This window comes from Prionailurus bengalensis, chromosome A1 (assembly GCF_016509475.1).
Source record: "Prionailurus bengalensis isolate Pbe53 chromosome A1, Fcat_Pben_1.1_paternal_pri, whole genome shotgun sequence".
In the NCBI taxonomy this organism is placed as follows: Eukaryota; Metazoa; Chordata; class Mammalia; order Carnivora; family Felidae; genus Prionailurus; species Prionailurus bengalensis.
In genome coordinates, this window is record NC_057343.1 from 178,572,257 (window position 1) to 178,583,132 (window position 10,876).

General features: G+C 44.4%; 1 protein-coding gene across 1 annotated transcript; it reads right to left on the reverse strand.

Moving 5' to 3' along the window:
* Positions 1–428: 428 nt before the first annotated feature.
* On the reverse strand, positions 429–7,331 carry SMIM23 (small integral membrane protein 23). The gene is made up of 4 exons (XM_043567521.1): positions 7,158–7,331; positions 1,807–1,858; positions 1,539–1,606; positions 429–1,265 (listed from the first exon to the last, which is right to left on the reverse strand). The coding sequence occupies exons 1-4, from the start codon at positions 7,245–7,247 to the stop codon at positions 1,053–1,055; spliced, it is 423 nt and encodes a 140-aa protein (XP_043423456.1). The 5' UTR covers positions 7,248–7,331; the 3' UTR covers positions 429–1,052.
* Positions 7,332–10,876: the final 3,545 nt, after the last annotated feature.

Genomic DNA, 10,876 nt, shown 5'->3' on the forward strand with positions numbered 1-10,876 from the left:
CCCACCCCGTTTTGTATCCTACTAGTTTTTATGCACATTCAGTAATATCGTCATCATCATCATCCTCAACAAAATACAGATTCTTATTCCCAGGCTCTTCTTATACCTTGATTTCTTTCATTTAACAACCTTTCTTGTAGACTTTTCCATATCAGTAGAAAAGCTCCCTCATTCTCTTTCATACCTACAGGGGCCTAACTTACTTAAATTTACCTAATTTAACCTGGGACCTATGGATAATCATTTAGGTTGTTTCCTTTGTTTTGCTATTATAAACGAAGCTAGGAGAGTAGCATTATGTACATGTAGTTTCACACATGTATGTATATGTGTTATAAGTATATATTTCAATATAATATATATGTTATATATAATTATATAATGCTATAACTATGACAAGTATATATATAGAATATATATGATAAATATATATTTCACACATTTATAGGAGAGAAATCCCTGAGGCAGATTGCTGGGTCAAATGGTAAATGCATTTGTGAATTTCACAGCTGTCACCACATTGCCCTGCACAGGGGTTTTGGCAATTGATGCTGCTGGAAGCAGGGCCAGAGGGTTGAGCTGCCACATTAACATCTATGTACTCCGGAACCAGACTCGTCTTGCTAAGTTCCGGGGAGGAAGGAGAAGGAGTGAAAGAAAGGAAGACCTATCTATCAGGCACTCTACATATACACCCTCATAATGCTGGGAGGCAAATTTGTGACCCTGATTTTTCCTCATGAGGCACTTGCGTCTCAGAGAGGTTAGGGAATTTGTGCCGGATCTCGGGGAAGTGGGCAAGGGTTCTGCCCTGGAGGCTGGCTTCGTTCTGGCACCCCGGAGTCCTGGTGCCCTGGAGGATATCTCAGCAGGCCCTGCCTGATGGCATTCGTTCGTGAACCAGCCGTGGTGCCAGCAAAGTTCTCAGGGTCTCAGGTATTTTATTGTCTTGCCTGCTTTGAAATTCAAGTGTCACAGCTCAGCTCTTGTCAGCTGGCAAGCCTTCCCCCGCTTTTCACTTGGCGTCCTCCCCAGGGTCCAGCCCCGGGCCCTCACAAACCGTTCTTGAAGCTGGAGCAGGGATCCTCCGGGTGCCCCTCTCCCAGAAGGGCATCTAACCACCCCTCCAGGTCCTGTACTAGCTGCTCCAACTCCTGCACCTCTTTTTCTAGCTTCTCCAAGAAAACGTGCAAGTGTTCCTTCAGCCAGGTCCTGATGACCTTTATTGGCTCTTCTGCGGGTTCATCGGTCTGGTATTCAAATCCCTGAAAGGCAGATATCAAAATTGCATCTTGAGCTTTTTCACGTAGGGACCCCCCCCCCCCCGCCACCCCCCGCCTCTTGCCACTGGTTTCAAAAAGCTTTCTGAGCCTTTGCAGGGTTTCTGTCTGGAGTGTCTACTCCCACCTTCGCCACCTGGCCAGCTCCTAATTATCGATCCTTCAAGATCCAGCTCGCCAGTGACACCTCTGGGAAGCTTTCCCGGATTTCCTCAGCCAAGCTTGACATCCCCTCAGTACCTTTCCTGAATATGTTACCTGGGAAGCCACAGGATTCTGGGGATAGTTACATTCTCTGATCCTTTCTGACACCTCCCAACTTCTTCCTGAAACAGGCACGAACATCGCCCCTTAACAAGGGCAAGTGAGCAGTAGTTGAAATGAACATGTTGGGTCCTCCCAGTGGGTGAACGAGGTAGGAGAAGGCAGGCTGTGGAGGCCTCGTTGGCATGCAGCCATCTCCAGAACACCCCTCCCGACCCCGTGTGGACTCGGCTCCTCCTTTCTGAGATTTCGGAATGCTCACCTGATATTCCTGTGCCCACGTACAGGACCAAGATCAGCAACGCCAACAGCGTCTGGGGGCAAGAGGAGGAGGAAGGAGGTGACTTTCTCGGGGGACAGCAGGCATCCCTGCTTCCCTCACAGAGGGCTAGGCACAGGGGTGCTATAAGATCGTTTTTCGAGCTCAACTTTTTTCTTTATCCTTATCTTAACTTTATCCACGTCATGCATGCTTATCACACAACCCCCAAACATTGCAAAAGTCGGTAACATGGCGGCCTCCCGCCATTCCATTGGTGTTTTTCCTTCCTTCTGCCTGCCGAGAAGGCCCGCCTCTCTTCTCAGTCTTGCCTTGCTTTTTTTTTTTTACATTTTTGCTCTACATGATCTTTAAAAGGAATCAACCTTATTGTGGTATACTTCACAGGCAGTAAAAGGCACACATTTTAAATGTATGGTTTGGTGAATTTTGACACATCTACACCTGTGGACGATCATTCCACTCAAGAGAAAGAACATTTCCATCATCCCAGCACGTTCCCTTATGTCCTTCTGTAGTCTGTTGCCTCCTTGCCCCCACCATGCCAGAGGTACCCACTAATGTGCTCTGTCACTATGGAGTAGTTTTGCCTGTTCCAAAACTTCAAATGAATGGAAACTCATAGTCTGTACTCTTTTGTGGTAAGCTACTTTTTTTTTAAACGTTTATTTTTGAGAGACAGAGAGGGACAGAGTGCGAGTGGGGGAGGGGCAGAGAGAGAGGGAGACACAGAATCGGAAGCAGGCTCCAGGCTCTGAGCTGTCAGCACGGAGCCAGGTGCAGGGCTCAAACTCAAGGACTGCAAGATCGTGCCCTGAGCTGAGGTGGGACACTTAACCGACTGAGCCACCCAGGCGCCCCTGTGGTAAGCTACTTTTGCGCAACATAAAGCTTCTGAGGTGTCTCCATGTTTTTGTGTTCACTGCTATTGATGAGTAATATCATCTTGTGTGAATATGGTGCAGTTTATCTCTTCGCCTACTGATGGACCTTGGGCTCCTTCTAGTTTCTGACTATCATGAATAAAACTGCTGTGAACACCTTGGGTACGCCTCTTTGTGTGGACATGTGTTCTTATTCTGCTGGGGGCAGTACCCAGAAATGCAAGTGCCGGGTCATATGGTGAGTGTATGTTTAATTTGATAAGAAACCACCAAACTGTTTTCCATGGATTGGTACCAATTTGCATTTCTACCAGCAACACGAGGATTCTAGTTGCCCCACATCTCTGTCAGTAATCTTCTTCATGTTAGGCATTCCATTGGCTGTGTGGTAATATCTCAACCTAGTTTTTACCTACATTTCCCCAATGATTAATGATGTTGTCTTAGTCCATTTGCACTGCTGTAATGAAGTGATCACAGAGCCGGTGGCTTATAAACAACAGAAACTTCTTATAGTTCTAGAGGCTGTAAGTTCAGGATCAGGGGGGCAGTAGGGTCGGGGTCTGGAGAGGGCGCTCTTCTGGGTTGTAAGCAGCCATTTATTTTCTCATCGTATCCTCACGTGGCAGAGAGCAGAGAGCGCTCTCTGGGGTCTTTTTTTAATAAGGGCTCTAATCATCACCCAAAGATCCCAACTCCTAATACTATCATTTTGGGAGTTAGGATTTCAATATAGGAATTTGGGGGGGGACATAAGCATTTAGTCCATAACAGATGTTGAGCATCTTTTCATGTGCTTACTGATCATAATTCACACATCTTACTTTGTGGGTGTGTCTATTAAAAACTCTTTGCTCATTTTTGTTGCTGTTGAGCAGTTGTCTTCGTATTAAGTTATAGTTCTTTATGTGTTTTGGATATACATTTTTTTGTCCGATGTTTGTATCGTGACTGCAAAGTCAAAGTCTGTGGCTTGCCTTCTCGTTTTCTTACCAGTGTCTTTGAAAATTAAACGGTTTCAATTTTTTTTTAAGCTTATTTATTTTTGAGAGAGAGAGAGATAGAGAGTGCTAGTGGGGGAGGGACAGAAAGAGGGAGACACAGAATCCGAAGCAGGCTCCAGGCTCTGAGCTGTCAGCACAGAGCCTGACGCGGGGCTCGAATCCAGGAACCGCGAGATCATGAGCTGAAGTTGGACGCTTAACTCACTGAGCCACCCAGGCGCCCCATAAACAGTTTCAATATTGATGAAGTTCAAATCATCAACTATATTCCCTTTATGGTTGTGCCTTTTGTGCGCAGTCTAAAAAATTTTGTCGAACTTGATGTTGTTGAAGATTCTCTCCTCTGTCTTCTAGACATTTTATTGCTTTAGCTTTCCAGTTAGGTATATGGTCCGTTGTGAACCTCCAGCACCGCTGGGTTTCCAGTACCTCTGCTCTGCTCCCAACTGCATAGCAGCCACTCTGCAGAGAGCAGCTAATTTAGCCCTTGGCATGCACATCCCCGCCCCCTCAGCCAGGGAGTCATGGGGCTCCCCTTGGTGCACAGCTCTCCTCCCTCTTCAGGGCCATGTTCTCTAGAGCCCAGCTGCTTTAGCTGTCCTACACTGGGCAGCTCAGTGGGGACTGCTGTGCGTGCTTGGGCTCTGCTTCTCGGCCCAGCAGCCTCTGGGAAAGAGGCGAGGCTATCACGAGTTTTCCTTTTCTCAGGAATGGCACTCTTGTGCTGCCTGTTACCCCTCCCCTGAAAATAGCTGCTTTCTAGATATCGACAGTTTTGTGGTTTCTTACGATGGGAGGGCTAGCTTCGCCCCAGTTACTGGGTTAAGGCTGCAAGTGGAAGTCTAATCATAGCGTTTTAGTGCAGGCTGGAGTGAAGGAGCCGCCTGGAGGCAACATCACTCGCTGATGCTTGGGTCAGCCCACGATCATTTAGGAGATTCTGGTGGATGTGCCAGGATTAGGAGAGGAGACAGGGGCCTTTTAGAGAGGTGGGAGAAGAGAGAGGCCGAGTCTGAGTCTGGGAGGGGCCTGGCGCCCGCTCTTGGTGGCTTTGTAGTGTGTCTGGGCAGGCCTTAGCCCAGGGAGTTCAGAGACACCTGCTTTCAACAGACAATGTGAGCTGCGACAGTGATGCTGTCAGGGACAAGCAGAAGTCGACAAAGGATTAAGACAAACACAGTATTGACTGACACGGAACTTTGCTCGACTCATTAGATGTGGGCTGAGTCAGATTTAATTTGACTTGAAATAATATATTTCTTACTTACCCGAGTTCACGAAGCAAGATTTAGACCTGCTACCACAACAAAGAAGATAAAAGATTTGCATAATTTCCCTCTCCCCCAGATAGTTTTCTTTATATATACTAGTAATTATATTATTATTATGATTAACTTTAAAAATAAAAATAAATTACAAAGCATCAATCTGGCTGAGTCTTACAGTCTTACAGACACTGACGAGGGAAAGAGGCCAGGCGTAAAGATACACACTGACGGATTCCGTTCACGTGAAATTCAAGAACACACAAAACTCTACGATGGTAGAGATCAGAGATCATGGTTATGGGGGCGGGGCGTGAGATGGGAGGGGCCTGAAGGAGGCTTCTGGGGTACTGGAAATGGAAATGTTCCATTGCTTGATGTGGGGGACGATACCTGGGTGTGTGCATTCAATGTAAAGATCATTGCATTTTACACTTAAGTTTAGGGGGCTTTTTCTTTTATAGTTTATTTTTTATTTTTTTAAATGTTTTCATTTATTTTTGAGACAGAGAGAGACAGAGCATGAGCAGGGAGGGGCAGAGAGAGAGAGGGAGACACAGAATCCAAAGCAGGCTCCAGGCTCTGAGCTGTCAGCCCAGAGCCCAACGCGGGGCTCGAACTCACGGACCCCGAGATCGTGACCTGAGCCGAAGTCGGACGCTTAACCGACTGAGCCACCCAGGCGCTAGGGGGCTTTTCCTTAACAATGTTCCCTGGGAATCTTTCTACAGGCACAGCATTATCTCATTCTTTGTAATGGCTGATGCTCAATGCTCTGATATTTCTTTAACAGCCCCTCTGTCCATGTACTTTACAGAACAATGCCTTCCCCAGTACACTTGCTGTTGGGTTTTTATGTTGTGCTGTTTGGAGACTAAGGGGGGAACAGGGGCAGGATTAAGTTGCCTTGGGGCCTGAGCCAAATCATTTCTTCTCTCTGAGCCTCAACCGCTTCATCTGTAAAATGGATTCTGAAGTATACTGAAAGGTCTTTCAAAAACAAAAGCTGGGGCTCGGTGTTTGATTGGTCTGGGAAATGCTGTGGTCAACAGAGTGAATTCCTTGTTGCAGAACTTCTCAGAGCCTTCATTATGTGAATGAGCAGTGTCAATCTCCAAGAGGGGACAAGAAAGAGTATTGGCATTCCTTGAATGGCAGAAGTCTTTTGGAGATTTTTCTCAAAGAGCCTTCCTGGGGCTTGGTATTTGTGGGACTCTTGTTAGGAAAAGCTACAGCATGATGGGATCCCATAAGGCCCCATCTTGCTGTGAGGTCCAGCACAAAGGAGGCGTTGGAGCATGTATATCAAATGAACAAGTGAACAAATCTTTTGGAAACATATAGAGATCAGCCGTCCATTGCTCTGCTTACGATCCGTCAATGGCTTAAACAAACCAACAAACCAACAAACCTTTAATGGCCTCTTATGAATCTCAGAATAAAATCCTGTCCCTTTCCGTGGTGTGCATGATCAGGCCCAGCTGACCTCCCCAGCCTTCTTTTATATGCCTCCCTCACTTCCCCGCCTGGGAGGCAACGGAGTGCAGAGTAAGCTTGCTAAGAGTTCTGAAATCAGATGGACCTGGCTTCAAATCCTGGTAGATCGTGGCTATCTGGTCTTTCTGCCTTTCTGAGCCTCAGTTTACCCATCTGTGAATGAAGCTGTTAATAGCTGCCTCTCGGGAATGCTGTAAGTCATGAAAGAGAGAGGGGGGTGGAAGCACCAGGCTGTGCATAGTAAGTGATAACATTTCCCATTTTGACAAAGTTCTACATGAGGTTGAATTTCAGTCCTAAGAACAAATACTCCGGGAGGTCTATAATTCAGATGTGTCCTATTTATTTCAAGTCGTTCATTCACTCATTCATTCATTCAGCTACTAATACGAACCAAGCACCACTGTAGGCACTAGGGATATAGTAGGAAACTAAATGAAAAACCCAGCCCTTCTGGAGCGCACGTTATGCTGGCGGTGCTGGGGATGAAGTTAGAGAGTCAGTCAGTAGTGACTTCAGGGACGGAGAACCCAAGCACTTATGCTGTGTTCAACCAGGTCGGGCTCCAGGGAGAGTCCGGCTGAAATTCAGCCTCTTCTGACTTTGAGGGCCTTACAGTCTGTCTGGAGTGTCAAAGGGACCCCAGATGGGAGGAAGGCAGCATGCGTCTGGTCTGGCCTCACCTGTTTCTTGTCCTCACAGCGACTGCCCCTTCTCCTTTCAAGACTCTCGGCTGCCACTCGCCCCCTGCTGCCCACCTGTTGGATCACCATGGCCTCAGGTCAGGCTGCCTGGGTGCAGCAAGGTACCCCCACCTGCCGGGCAGAGGGGCTCCTCCTTCCTGGCCTCTGGTCACCAGGCATCAAACACTGAGTTCTGATGTCATAGAAGGTGGGAGACAGCAAGGCCCCCACCTCGTCACCACCCTGATTTTTATTCCTACCTCTCACATTTTTTTTTCATATAAATGTAAATAAAAAACAAAGATCAGGAAAAACAAAAGCATCAAAATATTGTGTTTCAGGATGGTGATTTTTCAGATTTTTTTCTCCTATCTTTTCAAATCTTTAATAAAATAGGAGTTTTAAAATACAAATCAATAAAAGTTTTCACTGAAACTTTTATTGAGATAGTTGTAAATACACATGCAGTAGTAAGAAATAATACAGGGGGTCCACTGTACCTTAAACCCAGTTTCCCCCTGTAATCCCCTAGGTCCCCGGTATCCCCAAGATACTGCCATTGACCCAATCTACCAATCTTATTCAGACCCCTCCAGTCTTACTTGCACTCATTTTGTATGTGTATTTAATTCTAAATATTTGCCACGTGTGTGGGTGTCTGTATCCATCCCTACAGTCAAGATGCAGCAGAATTTCGAGATTCCAGAAGAAGAGTGGACGCCCACCATCCTTTCCACTGTCCCCACCTCCTGGCAACCACTCATCTGTTCTCCACTTCTAAGATGTTGTCTTTTCAAAACTGGAATATCAAATAGGAAGCTATCTTTGGATGTGGGCTTTCTTGTACTTCGCATCGTTCTCTGGAGATTCATCCAGATTGGCGAAGTATCATTAGTTAGTTCCTCTTTAGTGCCCCATGGCATGTATGTGTTTGTTTAACCGTCCACCCACTGAAGGACATCTGGGCTAGTTCTAATTACTGGCTCTTCCGAGTAAGCTGATATGGACATTTTTGTACAGTTTTTGTGTGAACCTAAGTTTTCGTTTCTCTGGGATGCCTAAGATGCAAATTGCTGAACTTTATGGTAATTGCTTAATAGTTTTGTAAGAAACTGTCAAACTGTTTTCTAGAATGGCTGTACCGTTTCACATTCCCATTAGCAATGTATGAACAATACGGCTTCTCCTCAACCTTGCCAGCTCTTGGTGTTTCCATTATTTTTTATTTTGGACATTTTGATAGGTAGTTAGTGATCTCATTGTGGTTTTCATTTGCATTTTCCTAATAGTTAATGATATTGAACTTTTACTGTGTGCTTATTTGCCATCTGTATCTCCTTTTCAGTAAAATCTCTGTTCATGTCTCCTGCCCATTTTCTAACTGGATTGGTTCTTTTTACACTTGAGTTTTGAGAGTTATTATTCTTTAATTAATTTGTTTATTTTGAGAGAGAGAGAGAGAGAGGCAGAGAGAGAATCCTGAGCAGGCTCTGCACTGTCAGCAGACCATGAGATCATAACCTGAGCCGAAATCAAGAGTTGGACACTTAACTGACTGAGCCATCCAGGGGCCCCAAGAGTTCTTTGTATGTTCTAGATACTTGTCCTTTTTGAATATATGGCGTGTGAATATTTTCTTCCAGTGTGTAGCTTGTCTCTTCATCCTCTTCACGTGGATTTTTGCAGAGACAAAGTTTTTAATTTTAACGAGGTCTGATTTATTAATTTTTCTTTTATGAATCATGTTTTTTTTGTGTAAAGTCTAAGAACTCTTTGCCTGGCCCTAGAAACAGAAGATTTTCTCCTATTTTAAAAACATGTTGGGGCGCCTGCGTGGCTCAGTCGGTTAGGTGTCTGACTTCGGCTCAGGTCATGATCTCACAGTTTGTGAGTTCAAGCCCCACGTCGGGTTCTGTGCTGACAGCTCAGAGCCTGGAGCCTGCTTCAGATTCTGTGTTCCATCTGTCTCTCTCTCAAAAATAAGTAAAACCATTAAAAAAAACATGCTATAGTTTTATGTCTTACAGTCCAGCCCATAATCTGTTTGGAGTTAATTTTTATATGAGGTATGAGGTTGGGATCACGGTTCTTTTTTTGTTTGCTTGTTTTGTCTTTTTTGTTGTTGTTGTTGCACCTTTGTAAAAAATCAGTTGCACATATTTGTGTAGGTCTATTTCTGTGTTCTCTATTTTGTTTCATTGATCTGTGTATCCTTGCACCAATACCACATTGTCTTGTTTACCATGGCTATACAACAAGCCTTAGTATTGAGTAGAGTGATTTCTTCTTCTTTGTTCTCCTTTATCAAGGAGGTCTCAGCACTTCTAGGGCTGTTATGTTTTTCCATATACACTTTAGAACAAGCTTGTCTACATCTACAAAAAGAAACCCTGGCTGGGATTTTGATAGTAATTGCATTAAACCTATAGGGGCGCCTGGGTGCCTCAGTTGGTTAAGCGTCCGACTTTGGCTCAGGTCATGATCTCATGGTTGGTGGGTTCGAGCCCTGCATCGGGCTCTGTGCTGACAGCTCAGAGCCTGGAACCATCTTCAGATTCTGTGTCTCCCTCTCTCTCTGCCCCTCCCCCATTCATGCTCTGTCTCTCTCTGTCTCAAAAATAAATGAATGTTAAAAAAAAAAATTAAAAAAAAAACCCCTATAGATCCCTCTGGGGAGAAGTGACATCTTCACTGTGTTGTGTCTCCCAATCTGTGAACACAGTATGCCTCTCCATTTATTTAGGTTTTCTTTGGTCAGCATTTTGCAGTTTTCAGCAGACAGAGCCTCTTTAAATGTATATTTAAATATTACATTTTTTTTTTACTTCTCTCGTATATTTTTTAATTAAAAAATTAACTACCCATTCCTTTTAAAAAAAATTTAGTTTCAGGTGTACAATAGAGTGATTCAACACTTTCATACAAAGCCTTTGTCTATCAAACAAATGTCATGTGTTAAGAAATCATTAATCTGCAACATTTTTATGCACTAACTTTCCCAAAGTTACACATCCACAGCTTCTGATTAGCACCCAGGTAACTTACTCATTGAACACCTACTATACTTTAGTCATTTCACTAGCTTATTTTTATTGCGTCTTCTCTGGGCTATAATTTTGTAGATAGTTGGGATTAAGTATGTTTTATTAGCCATTGTGTCTCTAATTCCCATTATGCAGCCTGTTACACACTAAATGTTCGGTAAAAATATTTGTTGAAGGGATGAATAATGAGCAACTTCAAACTGTGGGTTCTGAGAGGCCATGAACTGTGTCTGGTGAATACATTTTTGTATTCATAATACTTGGCTCAGTAAATATTTGTTGAATGAGTAAAGCAGGTGGTATGATTTTAATTTTACCAATGAAGAAGCTGAGCCCTAGGGAGGCTAGGGAAGGATATTAGCCGTAGTGGCTGGCATGTAGTGAGTATTGACTTTGTGCCAGACCCCATGTTAAGTGCTTTTTCCATACATTATCTCATTTAATCCTCATAGCTGCCCTGCAAGGTTAGGGTTGCCAGTCTCCCCTTGGGGGATGTTACTTTCCTCATTCAAGATCACACACCTTACCTGGGCTGAGCGCGGGTCTATTTAATTCCAGAGCCTTTTAGTTGACCACAAGGAATTAATGTAATTTCAGCCCAAAGCAAAGAAAGTTGCCTTTCTTATTATCCTTTATGGCTTTATTGTGCATAAGGAGATGTGGGATTCCCATTAA

Excerpts from the sequence above, each read along its gene's own strand:
- SMIM23 (XM_043567521.1), bottom strand. The coding sequence starts at position 7,247 with ATGGTGATCCAACAGGTGGGCAGCAGGGGGCGAGTGGCAGCCGAGAGT. Across the intron at positions 1,859-7,157 it reads GCTGTGAGGACAAGAAACAG|ACGCTGTTGGCGTTGCTGAT; the intron begins GTGAGGCCAGAC and ends TCTTGCCCCCAG. Across the intron at positions 1,607-1,806 it reads CGTGGGCACAGGAATATCAG|GAAGAAGTTGGGAGGTGTCA; the intron begins GTGAGCATTCCG and ends TGCCTGTTTCAG.